Below are 22,463 nucleotides of genomic sequence, written 5' to 3' on the forward strand. Positions count from 1 at the left end.
CCACTGTGGGGGACAATAAATGACACCGGTGTGAAGTCACCTTCGTGACCCCCCCCCCCCCCAACTCTGGGGTCCCCCCTGTTATAAACGCTGGTGACAAATTGGAGGAGCCAGTTTGTATTGAATAAAAAACCGAATTTATTAGCAAGCGATAAGAGAGCAAAACAGCACTGGGCGGCCGGGGAGGCAGTGCTCCGCCACAAGCTCGCGACTTTATGTTACAGTTACATTCCTTATATACGTCCCATGTACCCCTTTCTTGCAAGTCTCCGCCTTGTCCTGCTGCTTCTTTCTTCACTCGTGCAGGTCTGTTACCAGGGAGATTCGGTAAATCTTCCCAAGGGTGAGCGTCTTTCGATGTAGAATGTCTTTTGATGTGGAGAAACACGGTCTTGGCAGAATTAATCCCCTTCTCTGGTAAATTGTAGCTGTTGTCTTTCCCTCGTTATCTACTAAGTTATAGCCGTTGCCCTCTTCCCGTGACCTTTACGCACCATTTAAGCAAGCCTTGTTATTTACACAAGGCATCTGCTAACTCTCAATGTGTCTCTTCCCCTTTCTCGATTTCATGAACAAAATTAACCCGTTCATTACACGCCCCAAACTCTGGGGTCTCCCCCCCAAACTCCTAGCCCCCCCCAAAACTCCTGGGCCCCCAAATTCTGGGTTCCCCCCCCCCGAAACACTCAGCCACGCTTTTCCTCATGCAGCTTCATTTAATGGCACTTGGTCCATCCCCTGGGAGGGACCCCGACCCCGGGGGGGTGGGGGACACCCCGACATCTGGGGGGGGGACCCGGGACCCCCCCGGTCCGTGGGGGGGGGGTCAGTAGCGGGAGAGGCGGCACATGTCGCAGCGGCAGGCGCCGGCCGAGACGGTCTGCAGGCGCCGGCGGGAGCCCCCGGGACACCGGAGGGTCACCCACACCTGCGGGGAGGGGTGGGGTGGGGTGGGGCACGCCCGGCCACGCCCCTCGCACGCCCTGCCCCACCCCACCGCCCCCTGCCACATGGCACGCGCCCTTACACACCCCGGCGCGCCCTGAGCCGCGTCAGGTAGGCCGGCGCATGTCGTACACGCTCACGCGCCCCGGCACACCCTCACGTGCCCTGCCACGCCCTGCTGCGCATCACACGCCTTCGCACGCCTCGGCACACCCCAGCGCGTGTCGCAGGCCCGGTGGCACACCCTGGCACACCGTCACACGCTCTGGCATGTGTCACACGCCCTCCCCCACCCCGACATGCCCTGCCCCACCCCACCCTGGCACATGTGACACACCCTCACGCGCTCCGCCACGCCCTGCCCCGCCACACCACACCCTGGTACATGTGACACAACCTCACGTGCTCCACCACACCCTGCCCCACCCCACCACGCCCTGGCACATGTGACACACCCTCACGTGCTCCGCCACGCCCTGCCCCACCCCACCACGCCCTGGCACATGTGACACACCCTCACGCGCTCCGCCACGCCCCGCCACACCACGCCCTGGCACATGTGACACACCCTCACGCGCTCCGCCACGCCCTGCCACACCACGCCCTGGCACATGTGACACACCCTCACGCGCTCCGCCACGCCCTGCCCTGCCACACCACGCCCTGGCGCGTGCAACACGCCCTCCTGCACACCGCCACGCCCTGCCCCGCCCCGTGTGATGTGCCCCGCCCCGCCCCACCCACCTTGTGCACACGGGCGATGGTGCAGCAGCGGGCGCGGGAGGTGCGGGGGCGGCGGCTGGCGGCCATGATGGCGTGGGGGGAGGGGAAGGCGCTGGACTCGCAGTGCCCCACGCAGGCGGCCGCCGCCGCCCCCCCCCGGCACCCACTGGCCCCCGGCCCCACCTGCACCCCTGGGGGCACCGTCACCCCACACACACGTTTTGGGGGGGGGGCACCCAGGGGCTGGGGTGCCTTGGGGGGGGCACCGACGGGATGGGGTCTTTGGGGGGGGTGGCACTCAAGGGGTTGGGGTATCTTGGGGGGGGGCACCCAGGGGCTTGTGTCCCAGGGTGGAGGGGGCACCCAGGGGTTGGAGTCCCTTTGGGGGGGGCACCCAGGGGATGGGGTATCTTGGGGGGGGCACCCAGGGGTTGTGGTGCCTTGGGGGGCACCCAGGGGGTGGGATCTTTTGGGGGGGGGCTCCCAGGGGCTGGGTTGGGGGGGCACCCAGGGGCTGGGGTCCCTTGGGGGGGGCACTGAGGGCTGGGGTCTTTTTTGGGCGGGGGCACCCAGGGGATGGGGTATCTTGGGGGGGGGCATCCAGGGGTTGGGGTGCCTTGGGGGGGGTCACCGAGGGGATGGGGTCTTCTGGGGGGGGCACCCAGGGGTTAGGGTCCTGGGTGGGGGGACACCTTGATGCTAGGGTCCCGTGGGGGGGGGGCACCCAGGGGTTGGGATCCCAGGGGGGAGTCACTGAGGGGATGGGGTATCTTGGGGGGGGCACCCAGGGGCTGGGGTCTTTGGGGGGGGGCACCCAGGGGTTTGTGTCCTGGGGTGGGGGAGCATCTGGGTGCTGGGGTCTTTTGGGGGGGACACACCTTGGTGCTAGGGTCCCTTGGGGGGGGGCACCGAGGGGATGGGGTCTTCTGGGGGGGGACACCCAGGGGTTGGGGTGCCTTGGGGGGGGTCACCGAGGGGCTGGGGTCTTTGGGGGGGGCACCCAGGGGTTGGGGTCCCGGGTGGGGGGACACCTTGGTGCTAGGGTCCCTTGGGGGGGGCACCCAGGGGCTTGTGTCCCGGGGGGCGTGGGGGCACCTGGGTGCTGGGGTCTTTTGGGGGGGGGCACCTTGGTGCTAGGGTCCCTTTGAGGGGGGGGCACCCAGGGGTTGAGGTCCCTTGGGGGAGGCACCCCCAGGGGTTGGAGTCTTTTGGGGGGGGGGCACCGAGGGGATGGGGTATCTTGAGGGGGGCACCCAGGGGTTGGGGTCCCTTTGGGGGGGGGCACCAAGGGGTTGGGGTGCCTGGGGGGGGTGTGGGGGGTGTGGGGTGTCACCCAAACCCCTGGGTCCCTTTGCGGGGGGGGGTCACCCAACCCACGGGGGGGTCCCCCGGCTCTTACACTGGAGGCGGCAGGCGGGGGGGGGTCGGTCGGGCAGGACCGGGGGCAGCAGCAGGAGGAGGAGGAGGAGGAGGAAGGCGGCCATGGCGGGGGGGGCGGCCGGACGTCTGCCCCCTCCCCCGGGGGGAGTCCTCCTCCCCACCAGGGGGCGCTGAGCGTCACCGGCGCGGAAACCGGAAGCGAAGGGGCGGGGCCAAGGCGGAGGCGGGGCGGTAACGCGGGCCAATAGGCGGGCGCGGGCGGGGCCTCGGGGCCGGCGGCGGCGCGCGGGGCGGCCATGGGGCTGCTGACCATCCTCAAGAAGATGCGCGAGAAGGAGCGCGAGCTGCGGCTGCTCGTGCTGTAGGCGGGGCTGGGGGCGGGGCCTGGCGGTGGGGGGGCGGGGCCGGGGGGGAGCGGGACCGGGGGGCGGGGGGGGAGGGGGGGGGAGCGGGCGCTGCGGGGCGGGGAGGCGGGGTTCGGGGAAGGGGGCGGTGCCGAAGGGTGGGGGCGTGGCCGACCGCGGAGGGCGGGGCTGGGGGAGAGGCGGGGCCAAGCGGGGAGGCGGGTGCGGGCAGGTAGAGGGGAAGGGGCGGGGCCAGGCCTGAGGGGTGGGTGGGGCCGCGGTGGGTGGGGCCGCGGTGGGCGTGGCCCCAGGACCCCACCCTCCTCAGGGGCCTGGACAACGCGGGGAAGACGACGCTGCTGAAGCGCTTCAACGGGGAGGACGTGGCCACCATCTCCCCCACCCTCGGCTTCAACATCAAGACCCTGGAGCACCGCGGGTGAGGGCGGGGCGGGGCGCGGCCGCCACGCCCGGGGGTCACGCGGTCACGGAGGGGGCGGCCACGGTGGGCGGAAGGGTGGCCGTGGTGGTCACAGCGGTGGCCACGGCGGTCGTGGGGGGCTGGTGGTCATGGCGGTGGGCTCGTCGGTCACGGTGGTGGCCGTGTTGGCCGTGGTGGTGGCCACGGTGGTCGTGGTGGTGGCCACAATGGTTGTGGGGTGGTGGTGGTCACGGTGGTGGGCTCGTTGGTCACGGTGGTGGTCATGTTGGCCATGGTGGTGGCCATAGTGGTCATGGGGTGGTGGTGGCCACGGTGGTGGTCACATTGGTCATGGTGGTGGCCGTGGTGGTGGTGGCCACGGCGGTGGTCTTGTTGGTCAGGGCGGTGGCGACGGTGGTCGTGGGGGGGGATGGTGGTGGTCATGGTGGTGGTCATGTTGTTCATGGGGTGGTGCTGGTCACAGTGCCATGGTGGTGGCCACAGCGGTGACGGGGTGGTGGTGGGCTTGTTGGTCATAGTGGGGGCTACATTGGTCATGGTGATGATATTGGTCTTGTTGGTCATGGTGGTGGCCATGTTGGTATGGTGGTGGCCACAGTGGTCATGCTGTGGTCATGGTGCTCATGGTGGTGGCCACGGTGGTCATGGGGCAGTGGTGGTCGCGGTGGTGGTCTTGTTGGTCATGGTGGTGGCCACGTTGGTCATGGTGCTGGCCACGTTGGTCATGGTACTGGTGGGCACAGTGGTCATGGTAGTGGCCACGGTGGTTGTGGGGTGGTGGTGGTGATCACGATGGTGGTCCTGTTGGTCATGGTGGTGGCCACACTGGTCATGGTGGTGGTGGTGGTGGGCTTATTGGTCATAGCGGTGGCTACATTGGTCATGGTGATGATGTTGGTCTTGTTGGTCATAGTAGGGGCCACGGTGCTCATGGTGGTGGCCACAGTGGTCATGGGGGGATGGTGGTCACAGTAGGGGCCACGGTGCTCATGGTGGTGGCGACAGTGGTGGTCACATTGGTCATGGTGGTGGCCACGGTGGTTGTGGGGTGGTGGTGGTCACGGTGGTGGGGTTGTTGGTCATGGAGGTAGTGGTGGCCACATTGGCCATGGTGGTGGTGGTGGGCTTGTTGGTCGTCATGGTGGTCTTGTTGGTCATGGTAGTGGCCACGGTGGTCGTGGTGGTGGTCACATTGGTCATGATGGTGGCCACGGTGGTCATGGGGTGGTGGTGGTCACAGTGGTGGTCACATTGCTCATGGTGGTGGCCATGGTGGTTGTGGTGGTGGCCACGTTGGTCATGGTGGTGGCCATGGTGGTGGTAGCCACGGTGGTGGCTACAGTGGTGGTAGTCACGGTGGTGGCCACATTGGTCATGGTGGTGGCCGTGGTGGTCGTGGGGGGTGGGGGTGGTGGTCATGGTGGTGGTCACATTGCTCATGGTGGTGGTCACATTGGTCATGGGGTGGTTGGTGGTCACAGTGCCATGGTGGTGGCCACAGTGGTCATGGGGTAGTGGTGGTCTCAGTGGTGGTCTTGTTGGTCATGGTGATGGCCACAGTGGTCTTGGGGTGGTGGTGGGCTTGTTGGTCATAGTGGTGACTACATTGGTCACGGTGATGATGTTGGTCTTGTTGGTCATGGTGGTGGCCATGTTGGCCATGGTGGTGTCCATGGTGGTCATGGTGGTGGCCACAGTGGTCATGGGGTGGTGGTGGCCATGGTGGTGGTCACATTGGTCATGGTGGTGGCCATGGTGGTTGTGGGGGGGGTGGGGGTGGTGGTCACGGTGGTGGTCTTGTTGGTCATGGTGGTGGCCATGTTGGTCTTGGAGTGGTGGTGGTCTTGTTGGTCATAGTGGTGGCTACATTGGTCATGGTGATGATGGTAGTCTTGCTGGTCATGGTGCTGGCCACGTTGGTCATGGTGGTGGCCACGGTGGTCGTGGGGTGGTGTTGGTTACAGTGGTGGTCTTGTTGGTCATGGTCGTGGTCATGTTGGTCATGGTGTTGGCCACATTGGTTGTGGTGGTGGCCACAGCGCTCGTGGTGGTTTCCACGGTGGTTGTGGCGGTGGTCACATTGGTCATTGTTGTGGTCACATTGGTCATGGTGGTGGCCATGTTGGTCATGGTGGTGGCGGCAACATAAGTCGTAGTGGTGGTGGTCTTGTTGGTCATGGTGGTGGCCACATTGGTCATGGTAGTGGTGGCAACAGAAGTTGTGGTGGTTGTCGTAGTAGTGGTCTCATTGCTCATGGTGGTGGCCACATTGGTCGCAGCAGTGGCAGCCCTGTTGGTAGCCATGGTGGCTACAGTAGCGGCAGTGACACTGGTCTTGTCGCTCATGGTGATGGTCACGTTGGTCATCTTGGTGGTGGTGGCCACAGCAGCCACGTTGGTGACAGTGATGGTAGTCTTATTGGTCACGGTGGTGGCCACGTACATCATGATGGGGGCGGTGACAGCAGCCCCGTTGGTGGCCGTGGTGGCCACAATGGTGGCAGTGATGGTGGTCTTGTCGCTTACGGTGGTAGCCATGTTGGCCGTGGTGCTGGTGGTCTTGTGGCTTATGGAGGCAATGGTGGTGCGATGCCAGTAGCCCTGTTTGTGGCCACGTTGGCCACGGTGGTGGCCGTGAGGTGGCCACGTTGGCCATGGTGGTCACAATGTTCATCCTGCTGCTCGTGGTGGCAACCGTGCTCATGGCCATGGTGGCCATGACAGTTGCCACGACAACGTCCACGTTGGTGGCCGTGTTGGCCATGACAGTGGCCTGTGAAGGTGACCATGCTGGCAACCATGACGATGGGCATGTCAGTGGCCATGTTGGCAGTGATGATGGTCCATGATGGTAGCCATGTTGGTAGCCATGACAGTGGCCATGTTGGCGGTGACAGTGGCCCATGAAGGTGGCAACCACGATGGTGACCACGCTGGCGACCGTGTTGGCAACCATGATAGTGGACATGCGGGTGGCCATGTTGGCAGCCATATTGGGTGTGACGGCGGCCCACGAGGGTGGCCACGTTCGCAACGATGACGGCCGCTGTGTTGACTGGGACAATGACCACCATGTTGAGAGCCATGTTGGCGGCCATATTGGCTGGGACAGTGATGACCATGTTGGCGCCCATGTTGGCTCAGACAGTGACCACCATGTTGGCGGCCATCTTGGCAGTGACAGTGACCCATGAAGGTGACCCTATTGGCAACCTTGTTGGTGGCCATCTTGGCAGCCACGTTGGCTGGGACAGTGCTCACCATGTTGGTGGCCATCTTGGCAGCCATGTTGGCTGGAACAGTGCCCACCATGTTGGCGGCCATCTTGGCAGCCATGTCGGCTGCGAGAGTGCCCACCATGTTGGCGGCCATCTTGGCAGCCATGTTGGCTGGAACAGTGACCACCATGTTGATGGCCATCTTGGCAGCCATGTTGGCTGGAACAGTGCCCACCATGTTGGCGGCCATTTTGGCAGCCATGTTGGCTGGAACAGTGACCATCGTGTTGGTGGCCATGTTGGCAACCCCCCAGGTTCAAGCTGAACGTGTGGGACGTGGGCGGTCAGAGCTCCCTGCGCTCCTATTGGCGCAACTACTTCGAGAGCACCGACGGCCTCGTCTGGGTGGTCGACAGCAGCGACCGGCAGCGCCTCCAGCTCTGCGCCCACGAGCTGCGCGGGCTCCTGCGCGAGGAGGTGACGGGGGCGCGGGGACACGGGGGTGTCGTGGGGACGTGGGGGTGTCGGGGGGACGTGGGGGTGTCGGGGGGATGTGGGGGACATGGTGGAGGCACGGGGGTCGTGGGGGATGTGGGGGACACGGGGGACATGGGGGTCATGGAGGACGTGGGGATGTGGACGTGGGGGTCACGGGGGGGACGCCGGGGACGCAGGGGTGCGATGGGGACGTGGGGGTCACGGGGTGGGGGGCTGACACCGATGCTGCTCCATCCCCAGCGCCTGGCCGGGGCCACCCTCCTCGTCTTCGCCAACAAGCAGGACCTGCCCGGGGCCCTCCCGGCCAGCGCCATCCGTGAGGTGCGCCGGACCCCTCGGTGTCGTCGTCCCCCCAAGTCGCCTGGGTCCCTCTGGGGTGGGAGGGGTCATCCCGACCCCCCCGGTCGCCAGGGTCGCTGGGTGGGGGGGGGGATGCCATGGTCCCTCCTGGACCCCTGGGTCCCCTTGGGTTGGGGGGGGGGGGGTTGGTCCCAACCTCCCTGGGTCCCCTTGGGGTGGGGGGGAGTGGTCCTGACACCCCCCCGGACATCTGTCCTCCCCCCCCGCCGCAGGCCCTGGAGCTGGACACCATCCGGAGCCACCACTGGTGCATCCAGGGCTGCTCGGCTTTCACCGGCCACAACCTGCTGGCCGGCATCGACTGGCTGCTGGACGACATCGCCAGCCGCCTCTGCCCCGCCGACTGACGGAACCCCCCCCGAAACCCCGTCCCGGGTGCCTCGGTTCCCCCCCAGCACCCACCACCCCCCCCCCACCGCCGGCCGGGATGGGGTTGGGGGTGACGAGCCCCCTCCTCGTGTCAATAAAGGCGACGGTCGAAGGTGCCGTGGGGCTGCGTCGGGGAGGGGGGGCACCCCAAAATGGGCCTGGGGTCCCCAGAAAGGGTTCTTTAGGGGTCCCTGGGGGCAGTTTTGGGGTCCCCGGAGTGGTTCTGGGGGTCCCTGGGCTGGTTCTGGGGGTCCCTGGGGGCAGTTTTGGGGTTCCTGGGGCAGTTTCTGGGGAGCCGGGGATGTTTTGGGGTCTCTGGGGGCAGTTTTGGGGTCCATGGGGAAGTTTCGGGGTCCATGGGGCAGTTTTGGGGGGGCTGGGGATAGTGTTGAGATCTCTGGGGTGTTCCTGGGGGTCCCTGGGGGCAGTTTTGGGGTCCCTGGGGCAGTTTTGGGGGGTGGCTGGGAATGGTTTGGGGTCCCTTTGGCCCCCCCCCCCCAGAGGGCACCCAGGCATCCAGGATCCTCCAACAACTTGGCCACTGGGGGGGGGTCTCGGTGCTTTATTGGGGTGTCCCAGGGGGATTTAGGGGGGGCTTAGGGGGCCCCCCCCGGGGGGTCCCTGAAGGCGGGGGGGGGCGGCAGAGGCCCATCCTCATCCTCGCCGGCCTCGGCCTGGCCCCACGCAGCCGCCTGTGGGGACACGGGGGCCACACAGTGTCACCCCCCCACACCGCGGGGGTCACCCCCCCCCATAGGATCACCCCCCCATACCCCCCCCACAAGCTCACCCCTCCATATAGCCCCCCATTAACCCCCCCATAGTGTCACCCCCCCCTAGAGTCACCCCATAAGGTCACCCCCCCCCCCAGCATCCCCTATTAAGCCCCCCCCCAGTGTCACCTCCCCCAGAAGGTGTCCCCCCCCGGGTCCCCCATAATGTCACCCCCCCCTCACCTTTCCTCATGGCTCCCCCATAGGGTCACCCCCCCCCAGTTTTACCCCCCCCATAGAGTCAACCCCCCATAGACCCCCCCAGTGTCACCCCCATAGATTCACCCCCTCCCTAAGGTCACCCCCCCTAGGCCCCTCCAGCCCCCCCCACACATCGTGCCCCCCCCTTCCCCGCAGCTCACCGGGGCCCCCGGGGGGGCCACAGTCCCGGGGGGGTCCCCCAGCACCCGCTGCAGCACCTCGGCCACGCGCCGGCTCAGCGTCGCCCGCTCCAACGCCATCGCCTGCGCCTGCGCCCGGATGCCTGCGTGACCCCCCCACCCCTGGGTGACCCCCCCACCCCTGGGTGACCCCCCCAAACACCCCCCCGGGGTGACCCCCCCCCCCCCAGACACCTGGGTGCCCTCGATGTCTGGGTCCCACCCGGACACCTGGGTCCTCCCCAAACTCCTGGGTGCCCCCCCCTCGATGCCTGGGTCCCCCCACCCCTGGGTGCCCCCCCGGACCCCTGGGTGCCCCCCCCTCAGCCCCCTGGGTGCCTCACCAGGCCGCGCAGTCGCTCCTCCAGGAGGCGGTTGAGCCGCTGGGAATTGGCGTAGTCATCCTGGAGCCTGCGGGGGACACCCAGCTGGGGGGGCTGGGAGCACTGGGGGGGCTGGAGAGGGGGGCTGGGAGCACTGGGGGGGCGCGCTGGGGGGGCTGGGAGCACTGGGAGCCCAGGGGTGGTGGTCATTGGGGGCACTGGGCGGGGCACTGGGCGGGGCACTGGGATCCCGGGGGGGTGGGGACTGGGAGCACTGGGGCACTGGAGGACCCCAATAGGGGCACGAGGCGAGGCCCCGCCCACCCCGGGGGTGTGTCCCTGGCCAGCCCCCTCCCAGCCCCGCCCTGTGGGCGTGTCCGCCCCCCCGGCCCCGCCCCTCACCTGTCCATCCGCTCCCGGAGGGCGTCGAGCTCCGCCCGCGGCGGGGGGGCCCGGGGGGGGCTGCGGGGGGGGGGAGCAGCTTTGGAGCCCCAAAACTGACCCGGGACCCCCAAAACCTCCCCTGGCCCCCCCCAAAACCTGCCCAGCCCCCCCCAAACCTTTCCCCGTAACCCCCCCATACCTTTCCCCTGCCCGCCCCCCCCCGAATTGCCCCTGGGACCCCCCAAACCTGCCCCAGCTCCCCCCAAAACCCTCCCCAAGGGACCCCCCCCAAAAAAACCCTGTCCCCCCCCTCCCAAAACTCACCCCCTCGCTCCCCCGCCGCCTCCAGCCGGCTCCTGTGGGGGGTGGGGGGAAGGTTAAGGGGGACCCAGGCACCTGGGTCCCCCCCCCCAAAGTCTCCCCAGGAATCCGGGTGCCCCCCCCACCCCCCCGGAGGGGACCCAGGCACCTGGGTGCCCCCCCCAAAGTGTCCCCAGGGGACCCAGGAATCTGGGTGCCCCCCCCAAAGTCTCCCCAGGCACCTGGGTGCCCCCCCCAAAGTCTCCCCAGGGGACCCGGGAATCTGGGTGCCCCCCCAATCTCCCCAGATGGGTGCCCCCCCCCCCAAAGTCTCCCCGGGCACCTGGGTGTCACCCCCCCCCCAAGCGGACGCGGCTGCTCCATACCTGCCCCCCATCTTCCTCCTCCTCCTCCTCTTCCTCGTCCATCCCCCCCCCGGGGGGGCCCTGCGCCGCCCCCCCCCCAGGCGGAGCCCCCTGGGGGGGGAGGGACCCCGACGACGACGACCTTCGGGGGGGCCCCGGCACCCACGGAGCCTCCCGCCGCCGAGGGGACCCGGGGCTGGGGGGCTCCGCCGGCACCCGGGGGGGGCCCGACAGCTGGGGGGGGGCCCCCGACCCCCGGGGGGGCCACCCCAGGGCCCGAAGGTGAGCGGGGCTCAGCACCCGCCGCGTCAGCTCGTCCAAGAAGCGGGAGAAGCGGGGCCCCCCCCGCGGCCCCCCCACCGCCTCCAGGGAGCGCCAGCGGCGGGGGGGCCCCCCCCGGCCCCCCGGCCCCCCCAGCCCCTCCTGGCTGCGGCTCTGCCCCCGCCGCAGCCCCCCCCGCCCCCCGGCCCCCGCGGTCCCCCCCGGCTCCCCCAGGTTTTCGGGGCCCCCCCGGGGTCCCCGGCTTGGTCCCCGGCGCTGGGGGGGGCTGTAAGGGTGGGGGGCACTTTGGGGTGACACGGGGGGGGCCCCGAAGGTCCCCGGGACGTCCCCGAGGGGCTCCAGGGGGTCCCCGAGCCCCCCGGCGACCTCCCCGGGGAGGCGGAGGTGGCTGGGCCCCCGGCGCCGGGGGGGGCTGTAAGGGTGGGGGGCGCCCTTGGGTGACACGGGGGGGTCCCCGAAGGTCCCTTCGATGTCCCCGAGGGGCTCCAGGGTCCCCCGGGTGTCCCCGAGCCCCCCGGCGACGTCCCCGGGCAGGCGGAGGTGGCTGGGCCCCCGGCGCCGGGGGGGGGTGTAAGGGTGGGGGGCACCCTTGGGTGCCCCCGCCGTGTCCCCGAGGGTCCCCACGATGTCCCCGAGACCCCCGGGGTGCAGCCCCTCGTGGCTGCGGCTCAGGCCCCGGCGCAGGCGGGTGCCCGGGGGGCTGGGGGGGTCCCCGAATGTCCCCAGGGTGTCCCCGGGGGGGTCAGCGACGTCCCCGAGGGTCCCCACGATGTCCCCGAGCCCCTCGGGAACGTCCCCGGGGTGACGGCCGCCACTCGGCCCCCGCCGCCGCCGCTGCAGGCCGTAGGGCTCCGAGACGACCCCGGGGGGGCCGGCGATGTCCCCAAAGGTCCCCAAGATGTCCCCGAGGGGGTCGGCGACGTCCCCGAGGGTCCCCACGATGTCCCCGAGACCCCCGGGGACGTCCCCGGGGTGCAGCCACTCGTGGCTGCGGCTCAGCCCCCGGCGCAGGCGGGTGCCCGGGGGCCTGGGGGGGTCCCCGAGTGTCCCCAGGGGGTCCCCGAACCCCAGGGGGTCCCTCAGGGCGTCCCCACGGGGCGAGCGGGGGGGACCCCCGCGGTGGCCTTCCCTCCCCCCAGAGGAGGAGGAGGAGGAAGAGGAGGAGGAGGGGGAGGGGGAGGAAGAGGGGGTGCCCGGGGGGGGCCCCGGGGGGGTGAAGAAACGCTCGAGCAGCTGCAGCTTCCCTGGGGGCACCGGCCCCCCCCGAGCTCCCCCCGGGACCCCCCCGGCCCGCCGTCCCCGGCGCGAGGGGCGGTGCTGGAGGGGGGATCCCCGAGGGGCCCCCCCGCTCATCCCGGCCCCCCCGGGCCCCCCCGGGCCCCCCCGGGACCTCCTGCTCTCTGAGCTGCTGCTGGGCGGCTCCAGCTCCGGGCCTCGATCCGGTTCCAGGCTCTGATCCGGTTCTGGGCGGCTCCGGCTCCGGGTCTTGGATCCGGCTCCGGGTCTTTGATCCGGTTCAGGTCTTTGATCCGGTTTTGGTCCCTGATCCGGTTCCAGACTTTGATGCGGTTCTGCTCTTTGATCCGGCTCCGGGTCTTGATCCGGTTCTGGTTAGATCTGGCTCCGGTCCCTGATCCGGTTCCGGTCCTTAATCTGGCGCCAGCCCTTAATCCAGTTCTGGTCTAATCCAGCTCCAGTCCCTGATCCGGTTCCGGTCCTTAATCCGGTTCTGGCCCCTGATCCGGTTCTGGTCGGATCCGGCTCCTGTCCTTATACCAGCTCCAGTCCTTGATCCCGTTCCAGTCTTTGATCCGGTTCTGGCCCCTGATCTGGTTCCAGTCCTTGATCCGGTTCCAGTCCTTAATCTGGTTCCGGTCCAATCCGGTTCTGGTCCCTGATCCGGTTCCGGTCCTGGATCCGGTTCTAGTCTTTGATCCGGTTCCGGTCCCTGATCCGGTTCTGGCCCGATCCGGTTCGGGGCCTTGATCCGGTTCCACTCCCTGCTCCGGCTCCGGTCCCTGCCCCGGTTTGGGCTCCGGCTTTTATACCGGCCGCGCCAATGACGTCAGCTGCCCACGTGACACCCCCCCCCGGGTCCACATCCCCCCCCCAACTCCCCTCCATCCCACTGGAACTGGTGGCACCGGGGAACACTGGGATGGGCTGTACTGGGGACACTGGGGACACTGGTACGGCTTAGACTGGTGGCACCGGCACTGGTCTCTCTGCCTGGACTGGTTGTACTGGTTACGCTGGTGCTGGTTGTACTGGTGTCCCTGGCGCTGGTTGTACTGGTGTCCCTGCCAGTAGCTGTACTGGTTGTACTGGTGCTGGCTGTAGAGGTTGTACTGGTGCTGGCTGTACTGGTGTCGCTGGTGCTGGCTGTATTGGGTGTACTGGTGCTGGCTGTGCTGGTTATACTGGTGCTGGCTGTACTGGTTGTACTGGAGCTGCCTGTACTGCTGTCCGTGGTGCTGGCTGTACTGGCTGTACTGCCACTGGCTGTACTGGTTATACTGGTATCCCTGTCGCTGGCCATACTGGTCCCACTGGTGCCACCTGTACTGCTGTCCGTGGTGCTGCCTGTACTGGTGGTACTGGTGCTGGCTGTACTGGTCGTATTGGTGTCCCTGGTGCTGGCTGTACTGGTTGTACAGGTGCTGGCTGTACTGGTGGTACTGGTGTCCGTGGTGCTGGCTGTACTGGTGGTACTGGTGTCCCTGGTGGTACTGGTGTCCGTGGTGCTGGCTGTACTGGTGGTACTGGTGTCCCTGGTGGTACTGGTGTCCGTGGTGCTGGCTGCACTGGTGGTACTGGTGTCCGTGGTGCTGGCTGTACTGGTGGTACTGGTGTCCCTGGTGGTACTGGTGTCCGTGGTGCTGGCTGTACTGGTGGTACTGGTGTCCCTGGTGGTACTGGTGTCCGTGGTGCTGGCTGTACTGGTTGTCCTGCTGCCGGCTGTACTGGTGCCCCCCCCCCGCCCAGTCCCCCCCAGTCAGGCCAAGGGCGGGCTGAGGTCGCTCCCAGTCGATACTGGGAGGTTCCCAGTCCGGCCCCGGGGCCCTTTCCATGAGGCACCCACCGGGGGGGAGGGGCCCGGACGCCTGGGTCCACTTTGGGGGGGGGGGGGTGTCGTGACCTCTGACCCCTGACACCCCGAGACCCCCCCCGAAACCTCCCAGCGACCCCCCCATCCCCCCACTGGTCTCCCTGGGGGGGAGGGGACACCCCAAAATTCCCGGGGGGGGCTGCTGGGGGGGGGGTCTCCAGGGCTGATGGGGGGGCAGGGGGCGGTTTTGGGGCGCTGGGGGGGCACCTTGGGGGGAGGGGCATGGTTTGGGGGGGCTGGGAGGGGTTTGGGGGCTCCCCCCCCCCCCGGTGGTCGCTTACGCAAATGGCGTAGCTCCGCCCCCTCGTCCGGCGGCGGGAATACGGCCACCATAGAGAGGAGGCCGCCCGCGCCGGCTAGAGCGCCGCCGCCGCCATTTCGGTTGCGGGCGGGTTGAGGCCGCGTTCCGGCCCCGCCCACTTAAGGGAGGGTGGGCGGGGGAAGAAAAAGGCGGGTCCGCACCCCGACGTGCCCGGGACGTGGTGACGTCGCCTGGACTGGAGGCGGGATTCCCGTCGGTGATTGGCCGGCGTAGCTGCCAATCACTCAGGTGACGGCGGACGGGCCCGGCAGCGGCGGCGCAGCCCGAGGTGGGGCCGGGGGGGGGGGGGGGCGGTTATGGGGGGGGGTCCCGGCTGGGGGGGGGGGGCACGACACGGTTGTGGGGTGTCCTGGTTGGGGGGGGTCCCGGTTATGGGGGGGACACGTACTGGGGTCGCGGGGGGGGGGCACGGCGGTTATGGGGGGGCAAGTTATGGGGGGGGCGGTTATGGGGGGTCCCGGGGTGGTTATGGGGGGTCCCGGACGCGGCTGGGGGGGGCAAGTTGTGCGGGAGGGGCTGGTACTGGGGGGGGGGCAGTTATGGGGGGGACATTTACCGGGGGGGGCATGATGGTTTTGGGGTGTCCTGGGTTTTTGGGGGGGGGCAGGTCTGGGGGTCGTCAGTTACGGCCAGTTTGGGAGGACCCCCAAGGGGATGGGGGGGGGTCCGAGGTGGGGGCTGCGCCAGTTTGTACTGGGGGGGGGAGGGGCTGGATTTGGGGGTGCAGGACCCCCCCGACCCCCCCTGCCCCCCCCAGGGCCGCCATGTCGTGAGGATGTTCAGCCTGGAGGAGTTCCCGGAGGAGCCCGGCTCCCCCCCCGCCTCCCCCTGGGGGGGTTCGCCCCCCCCCAGCCAGCCCGGCACCCCCACAGCAGGTGAGACCCCCCCTCCTCCTTTTATTGGGGGGGGGGCTGTGTTTCCATACCCCCCCCCCCCCAGGGTGGGGGCACCCCATCATGGCAGGGCACCCTGGGGGGGGGGCACCCAACACCCCCCTCCATTTTGGGGGGGATTCACCCCAAATATCCCTCCTGGGTGGGGGGGGCTCCCCACAAACCTGCTGTCACCCTTGTTTTTGGGGGGGGACACACCCTAAATATTTAGGAGGGCACCCCAAAACCTCTCATTACCCCCCCCCCAGGAGTGGAGCTTGGTTTGGGTGGGGAGGGGGGGCACCCTAGAAAAGGGGATGGGGGGGCACCCAGGTTGGGGAGGGGGCACCCAGGTTTTGCGGGGGGCACCCACTCCCCTTATTCTCCTTTCCTGGAAGGGGGGGGGCACCCCAAACCCCCCATGAGTTGCATTTGGGGGGGGCACCCATGGTGGGGTGACATAGAGATCCCTGACACCTCCCCTTCTTTATTTGTGCCCCCCCCCCTTCTTCCAGAGGGGCGTGGCCGGCTGGGATCGGAGGCGGGGGGGGGTCCCGGGGACCCCCCCGGTTTTCGGGGTCGCTCCCGTTCGGCCCCCCCCGTGCTCTGGGCCGCCCGACGCTACGGCCGCCAGCTGCGGCGGATGAGCGACGAGTTCCAGCTCCAGGTGGGGGGGCACACGGGGGGGGACGACACGGGGGGGGGGGATGTTGGGGACATGGGGGGGGGGACATGAGGGATGGGGGGGGAATTTGGGGGAGCTGGGGGGGCAACTTGGGGGGCTCAGGGCAGTGGTGGGGACGACAGAGTGGGGGGTCATGGGGGGGTGGGGGACAAGGGGGGGCGTTGGGGACGGGACCCCAACACTGACATATTCCCCCCCCCCCGCAGGTGCTGCCGCGCCCCAAGAGCCTGGGGGGGGCCCCCCCGGGGCGGGAGGGGGGGTGGCGGGAGACCCTACGGGCCTGGTGGGGGGCCCGACGCCCCCCCCGCCCCGCTCCCCCGGCCCCCCCGCCCTGAGACCCCACCCCCCACCCCAGGGCCCCCCCCTCAACATTTTTTTTGGGGGGGGCCCCCCCTCATTTTGCAGGGGAAAGGGGCTGGGGGGGTGGGGGGGCAATAAAAGTGGTGGTTTTTTAAAATGGCGTTTGGGTGGTTTGTGCTTAAAATGGCGGCCGGGGGGCACCCCCAAAAACGGGGGGGGCACCCCCAAAAATGGGGAGGACCCCCAAAATGGAGGGGGCACCCCAAAAATGGAGGGGGTACCCCCAGAATCGGAGGGGGGCACCCAGACTGAGGTGCCCCCCCAAAAGGAAATAGGCACCCCCAAAATGAAGAAGAAACGGGGGCACCCCAAAATGGGGGGGCAGAATGTTTTGGGGTACCCCCATTCCCACGCATCCCCCCCAAATGTAGGCACCCCCCCTGCCAGCAGCACCTGCAGCCCCCCCCAAATCTGGGGGGACGCCCTCGAAAATGTGCCCCCCCTTAAAACACACGCGGCTCCGTAGAAGAATAAAAAGACTCTTATTGTACAAAGGGGGGGGGCCCAGATTTGGGGGGGCCCCCCACGATTAAAGGAGGGGTCCCCCAATTTTGGGGGGGCCCCCCAACAGCAGAGCAGGACAGACAGGTTCCCCCCCTCCCCAAATTTGGGGGGGGGTGTTAAAAAAATAGCCCTTTGTAGCAGCCCCCCCAAATTTAGGGGGGGAGGAGGATTTGGGGGCCCCCCCAAGTGTGAGGTGGATTTGGGGGTCCCCCCACCTTGTTTTCCCCCCCCAAATTTGGGGGGGCAAAGGAAGCGTGGAAAGGAGGTGATTTAGTGTCGTGAAGCAGCCTCCCCCCAAATTTTGGGGGGTCCCCCATGGTGTGGGCCCCCCCAAAAAGTGGAGGGACCCCAAAATTGGGGGGGTGGAGTGTGAGGTTGGGGGGACACACCCCCCCTTTAGTGGTTTTTGAAGTGGGGTGCAAAGGACCCCCCCTGCAGTGAAAATGGGGGGGCCCTGAAGTGTGTGTGGGGGGCACCGTAATATTTGGGGGTACCCAAGGGGGTGGGGGGGCCTTAAAGGGTCCCCCCCCAATTCACGGGGGCCTCTGATGTTTAGGGGCCCCCCCAAATGGCACAGGACCCCCCCCCCTCCTCCAAATTGGGGGGGGGCCCAAAGTAACCCCGGGGGTCCCCAAAAGGCCCCCCCAAATCTCAAAGGGGCCCCCCCAAATCTCAAGGCCCCCTCCAAAACCCCAAGCACCCTCAAATTAGGGGGGGGGAGTTGGGGGGGCTCTGCCCCCCTTCCCCCCCCCTCACAGCACGGTGGTGTCCCCGGGGGGGGTTCCGGGGGGGGTTTGGGGGTGCGGGGGGGGGGTCCCCCCGTTGCCCCCCCCTGGGCCTGCAGGAACCGCCCCACCTCCTGGGGCAGCGCCCGCAGCTCCAGCTCCCGGCCCCGCTCCAGCTCCTGCGCCAGCTGGGGGGGGGAGAGAGAAATAGGGGGGGGGACACCCCAAAACTTTGAGGGGACTGCCCGGAACCTACAGGGAGTTCCCCCCCGGGGTGGGGGGGCTGGAGAGACCCCAGGGCACCCCGAAATCCTCCCCAAGACCCCCAAGGCAAACCCCCCCCGAGACACCCAGTCTCCACGGGGCACCCCAAAATTCCCCACGAGACCCCCAGGGCACCCCAAAATCCCTCCAATACCCCCAGGGCACCCCAAAATCCCCCCCAGACCCCCAATCCCCCCAGGGTGCCCCAAAATCTTCCCCCGAGACCACCAGTACCCCCAAAATCCCCCCTGAGACCCCCAGGGCACCCCAAAATCCTCTCCCAAGACTCCCAGGGCACCCCAAAATCCCCCCCAGACCCCCAAAACACCCCCAAGCTGCACCCAAATACCCATCTGCCCCCCCCATCCAGAAACACCCCTCGAACTTCCATCGCAGCCCCCCCCCACTCTAAGCACCCCAAACCCCGCTCAGGGCCCCCCCAAAGTGTTCTGCCCCCCCCCAAATTTTGGGGTGCCCCCCCGCCATACCCGGGGCTCCTCCTCCTGGATCTGCTCCAGGACCCCCCGATGTCCCTCCAGCAGCTTCTCCTGCCGCCGCTGCTGCGCTTCCTCCAGCTGGGGGGGGGGCCCAAAAATGAGTGGGGGCACCCCAAAATGCCCCCACCCTAAATGGGGGGATACCCCCCAAAAAATGGGAGGGGCCCCCCCAAATTATAGGGCACCCCAAAATGGGGTGGTGGTGGTCAAGTATTTAGAGAGTATTGACTGGGGGGGTGCAGGGTTTTGGGGGGGCTGTTTTTGAAGGGGGGGGTTAAGGGGGGCCCCCCGGGAATTTTGGGGTTCCCTGGGTGGGGGGCATTTTTGGGATGCCCCCCCTTCAGTTTTGGGGCTCACCCTGCGGATGGAGGTGACCGACTCGTTGATGTGGCGCCGGTTGATCTCTGTCAGCTCCCTTTGGGGGGGGGGGGGGGGGGGCACAATTTGGGGGGGGTGTCAGCACCCCCAGGACACCCCCCCCAAATTGACACCCCCCCAATAAGGTGCCCCCCCCAAATAAGCTGCCCCCCCCAAAATAAGGTGCCCACCCCCCCAAGTGCCTCCCCCCCCAACACCCCCCTCCCTCCCCACAGCCTCCCCATCCCTCCCCAGGTGCTGTGCCCCCCCCCATAGCACCCTATAGCACCCTATAGCCCCCCCCCCCCCAAAAAAAACGGGCCCCCCCGTACCCCCCCCGGCGCCGCCCCCGCGCCTCAGTGATGCTGTTGTGGCGTTTCCGATCCAGGATCTTCTGCAGCTCCTTCTTCTCCCTGCGGCACCCGCCGCCCTGGGGCACCCGCACCCACCCGCACCCCGACCCCCCCCAACCTGGGACCCCCCCCAACACCCTCTCAGCCCCCCCCCCCCCAAATCTGGGGACCCCCCCAAACATCCCCAGGATCCTCCCCCCCCCCGGCCTTGCACCTCCCCATGAGACCCCAGCACCCAGGGACCCCCCCCAGCACCCTCAGGGCACCCTGTGCCCCCCCCCCAGCACCCCCCACCTTGGGGACCCCCCCAGCACCCCCAGGATCCCTACGGACACCCCCCCCACCCCGGGGACCCCCAGCACCCGTGGGACACCCCCCTGGGACTCCCCCCACCCCGGGGACCCCCAGAACCCACGGGACCCCCCCACCCCAGGGACCATGCCCCCCCCCCCACCTTGGGACCCCCCCCCCAGCACCCAGCACCCCCCCCAGCACCGCCCCGCACCCATGGGACCCCCCCCAGTGCCCCCCAGTGCCCCCAGCACCCACCTCTCACTGGTCTGGCGCAGGCGCTTCAGCTGGGCGGCCTGAGCCTCCAGCGCCACCTCCCGCAGGCGCTGCTGGGCCTGGGACCAGTACAGACCAGTAAGGACCAGTACAGACCAGTAAGGACCAGTACGGACCAGTACAGACCAGTACAGACCAGTGAGGACCAGTACAGACCAGTACAGACCAGTACGGACCAGTAAGGACCAGTACAGACCAGTACGGACCAGTACGGACCAGTACGGACCAGTACGGACCAGTAAGGACCAATACAGACCAGTACGGACCAGTACAGACCAGTAAGGACCAATACAGACCAGTACGGACCAGTACAGACCAGTAAGGACCAATACAGACCAGTACGGACCAGTACAGACCAGTAAGGACCAGTACGGCCCTCCCGGCTGCTGGGGCGGCGCGCACCCCCAGTGCAGACCAGTATGCACCAGTACGGGCCAGTACAGTCCTCCTTACTGCTAGGTTTTCAATATCCCAGTACAGACCAGTAAGGACCAGTATGGCCTTCCCAGCTGCTGGGGCTGCGCACATCCCAGTACAGACCAGTACATACTGGTACGGGCCAGGACAGCCCTCCCGGCTGCTGGGTTTCAATACCCCAGTACAAACCAGGAAGAACCAGTATGGCCCTACCGGCTACTGGGGCTGCAGATGCCCCCAGTACACACCAGCATGGACCAGTACAGCCCTCCCCACTGCTCCCAGCCCCTCCCAGTACAAACCAGTACGCCCAGTACCTGCCGGAGGTGCTCCCGCTTGCAGCCCTGCTCCAGCCCCTGCTCTCCCCACTGCTCCCAGTACAAACCAGTACGCCCAGTACCTGCCGGAGGTGCTCCCGCTTGCAGCCCTGCTCCAGCCCCTGCTCTCCCCACTGCTCCCAGTACAAACCAGTACACCAAGTACCAGCTGGAGGTGCTCCCACTTGCAGCCCTGCTTGGCCCCCTGCCCTCCCCACTGCTCCCAGTACAAACCAGTACAAACCAGTACGCCCAGTACCAGCTGGAGGTGCTCCCGCTTGCAGCCCTGCTCAGCCCCCTGCCCTCCCCACTGCTCCCAGTACAAACCAGTACGCCCAGTACCTGCCGGAGGTGCTCCCGCTTGCAGCCCTGCTCTCCCCACTGCTCCCAGTACAAACCAGTATGCCCAGTACCAGCTGGAGGTGCTCCCACTTGCAGCCCTGCTCCAGCCCCTGCTCTCCCCACTGCTCCCAGTACAAACCAGTATGCCCAGTACCAGCTGGAGGTGCTCCCACTTGCAGCCCTGCTTGGCCCCCTGCCCTCCCCACTGCTCCCAGTCCCTCCCAGTACAAACCAGTACACCCAGTACCTGCCGGAGGTGCTCCCACTTGCAGCCCTGCTCAGCCCCCTGCCCTCCCCACTGCTCCCAGTACAAACCAGTATGCCCAGTACCAGCTGGAGGTGCTCCCGCTTGCAGCCCTGCTCCAGCCCCTGCTCTCCCCACTGCTCCCAGTACAAACCAGTACGCCCAGTACCTGCCGGAGGTGCTCCCGCTTGCAGCCCTGCTCCAGCCCCTGCTCTCCCCACTGCTCCCAGTACAAACCAGTACACCAAGTACCAGCTGGAGGTGCTCCCACTTGCAGCCCTGCTTGGCCCCCTGCCCTCCCCACTGCTCCCAGTACAAACCAGTACAAACCAGTACGCCCAGTACCAGCTGGAGGTGCTCCCGCTTGCAGCCCTGCTCAGCCCCCTGCCCTCCCCACTGCTCCCAGTACAAACCAGTACGCCCAGTACCTGCCGGAGGTGCTCCCGCTTGCAGCCCTGCTCTCCCCACTGCTCCCAGTACAAACCAGTATGCCCAGTACCAGCTGGAGGTGCTCCCACTTGCAGCCCTGCTCCAGCCCCTGCTCTCCCCACTGCTCCCAGTACAAACCAGTATGCCCAGTACCAGCTGGAGGTGCTCCCACTTGCAGCCCTGCTTGGCCCCCTGCCCTCCCCACTGCTCCCAGTCCCTCCCAGTACAAACCAGTACACCCAGTACCTGCCGGAGGTGCTCCCACTTGCAGCCCTGCTCAGCCCCCTGCCCTCCCCACTGCTCCCAGTACAAACCAGTATGCCCAGTACCAGCTGGAGGTGCTCCCGCTTGCAGCCCTGCTCCAGCCCCTGCTCTCCCCACTGCTCCCAGTACAAACCAGTACAAACCAGTACGCCCAGTACCTGCCGGAGGTGCTCCCGCTTGCAGCCGTGCTCGGCGTGGTGCTGCTCCTCCCGCAGCTGCAGCAGCCCCCGCAGCGCCGCCCGTTGCCCCCCCGCCTCCGCCGACTTGCTGGCGCTGTTGGGGGGGACACCCCAAATTAGGGGACACCCCCCCCTTTGGGGGCACCCACTCCCCCCCCAATATCGCGGGGGGGTCACGGTTTTGGGGTGCCCCGTGGGGGAGATTTTGGAGGGCAACCAACAGCATTTGGGAGCTGGGTGGCTTTTTTTGGGGGGGGGGGCAGCTGTTTTGGAGGGACCCCCAGTTGGGGGCAGGATGGTTTGGTTGGGGTCCCCCCTTGGGGTTTTGGGGTCCTCTGGGTTCATTTTGGGGGGGCCCTGGGGTGATTGGCGGGGGGTGGTTCACTTTGGGGTTCCCCAGGCACCCCATTTCAGGGGGGTCCCACCTGCTCTTGCAGTGCTTAGGGAAGATCTGGGGGTACCCCAGGATTTTGGGGGGCACCCCCATTGCTTTGGGTACCCCCATGGCTCTTTGGGGGGGAGCACCGTGGTTTTGCGGGTGCCCCATTTTTGGGATCCCCCCTTTTTTGG

At 67.7% G+C, this 22,463-nt stretch overlaps 4 protein-coding genes across 6 annotated transcripts in view; 2 read left to right on the forward strand and 2 right to left on the reverse strand.

Moving 5' to 3' along the window:
• Positions 1–114: 114 nt before the first annotated feature.
• GPHA2 (glycoprotein hormone subunit alpha 2) lies at positions 115–3,161 on the reverse strand. The gene is made up of 3 exons (XM_075059425.1): positions 3,068–3,161; positions 1,690–1,859; positions 115–928 (listed from the first exon to the last, which is right to left on the reverse strand). The coding sequence occupies exons 1-3, from the start codon at positions 3,150–3,152 to the stop codon at positions 827–829; spliced, it is 357 nt and encodes a 118-aa protein (XP_074915526.1). The 5' UTR covers positions 3,153–3,161; the 3' UTR covers positions 115–826.
• A 106-nt stretch (positions 3,162–3,267) lies between these two features.
• Positions 3,268–8,390, forward strand: ARL2 (ARF like GTPase 2). The gene is made up of 5 exons (XM_075059424.1): positions 3,268–3,409; positions 3,721–3,831; positions 7,367–7,529; positions 7,791–7,871; positions 8,123–8,390. Exons 1-5 carry the CDS (start codon positions 3,345–3,347, stop codon positions 8,255–8,257), a joined length of 555 nt encoding a protein of 184 aa, XP_074915525.1. The 5' UTR covers positions 3,268–3,344; the 3' UTR covers positions 8,258–8,390.
• A 6,256-nt stretch (positions 8,391–14,646) lies between these two features.
• On the forward strand, positions 14,647–16,534 carry BAD (BCL2 associated agonist of cell death). Its single transcript, XM_075059340.1, has 4 exons — positions 14,647–14,785; positions 15,275–15,392; positions 15,905–16,056; positions 16,281–16,534. The coding sequence occupies exons 2-4, from the start codon at positions 15,293–15,295 to the stop codon at positions 16,407–16,409; spliced, it is 381 nt and encodes a 126-aa protein (XP_074915441.1). The 5' UTR covers positions 14,647–14,785; positions 15,275–15,292; the 3' UTR covers positions 16,410–16,534.
• A 363-nt stretch (positions 16,535–16,897) lies between these two features.
• Positions 16,898–22,463, reverse strand: part of PLCB3 (phospholipase C beta 3) — a 31,941-nt gene continuing 26,375 nt past the window's right edge. Inside the window, exons 28-33 of one of the 3 annotated variants that reach the window (XM_075059502.1) lie at positions 21,873–21,987; positions 19,684–19,760; positions 19,113–19,187; positions 18,782–18,839; positions 18,416–18,502; positions 16,898–17,851 (exon numbers count right to left, since the gene is read on the reverse strand). In XM_075059502.1, the coding sequence (XP_074915603.1) occupies positions 16,964–17,851; positions 18,416–18,502; positions 18,782–18,839; positions 19,113–19,187; positions 19,684–19,760; positions 21,873–21,987 (1,300 nt within the window). In that variant the 3' untranslated portion in view covers positions 16,898–16,963. Of the gene's footprint in view, positions 17,852–18,415; positions 18,503–18,781; positions 18,840–19,112; positions 19,195–19,683; positions 19,761–21,872; positions 21,988–22,463 lie in introns of all 3 variants that reach the window. The other 2 variants (XM_075059501.1, XM_075059503.1) reach the window with 2 other exon arrangements.

This window comes from Buteo buteo, chromosome 29, assembly GCF_964188355.1.
Source record: "Buteo buteo chromosome 29, bButBut1.hap1.1, whole genome shotgun sequence".
Taxonomy (NCBI): Eukaryota; Metazoa; Chordata; class Aves; order Accipitriformes; family Accipitridae; genus Buteo; species Buteo buteo.

Bases quoted from the DNA above. Each gene is read 5' to 3' on its own strand.
- GPHA2 (XM_075059425.1), bottom strand. From the start codon at position 3,152: ATGGCCGCCTTCCTCCTCCTCCTCCTCCTCCTGCTGCTGCCCCCGGTC. The intron at 1,860-3,067 runs GTAAGAGCCGGG...CGGTGCCCCCAG, and splicing joins CCCCGCCTGCCGCCTCCAGT to GGGTGCAGGTGGGGCCGGGG. The intron at 929-1,689 runs GTGGGTGGGGCG...CCCTCCCCGCAG, and splicing joins CCATCGCCCGTGTGCACAAG to GTGTGGGTGACCCTCCGGTG.
- ARL2 (XM_075059424.1), top strand. From the start codon at position 3,345: ATGGGGCTGCTGACCATCCTCAAGAAGATGCGCGAGAAGGAGCGCGAG. The intron at 7,530-7,790 runs GTGACGGGGGCG...CTCCATCCCCAG, and splicing joins GCGGGCTCCTGCGCGAGGAG to CGCCTGGCCGGGGCCACCCT. The intron at 7,872-8,122 runs GTGCGCCGGACC...CCCCCGCCGCAG, and splicing joins CGGCCAGCGCCATCCGTGAG to GCCCTGGAGCTGGACACCAT.
- BAD (XM_075059340.1), top strand. From the start codon at position 15,293: ATGTTCAGCCTGGAGGAGTTCCCGGAGGAGCCCGGCTCCCCCCCCGCC. The intron at 15,393-15,904 runs GTGAGACCCCCC...CCCTTCTTCCAG, and splicing joins GCCCGGCACCCCCACAGCAG to AGGGGCGTGGCCGGCTGGGA. The intron at 16,057-16,280 runs GTGGGGGGGCAC...CCCCCCCCGCAG, and splicing joins GCGACGAGTTCCAGCTCCAG to GTGCTGCCGCGCCCCAAGAG.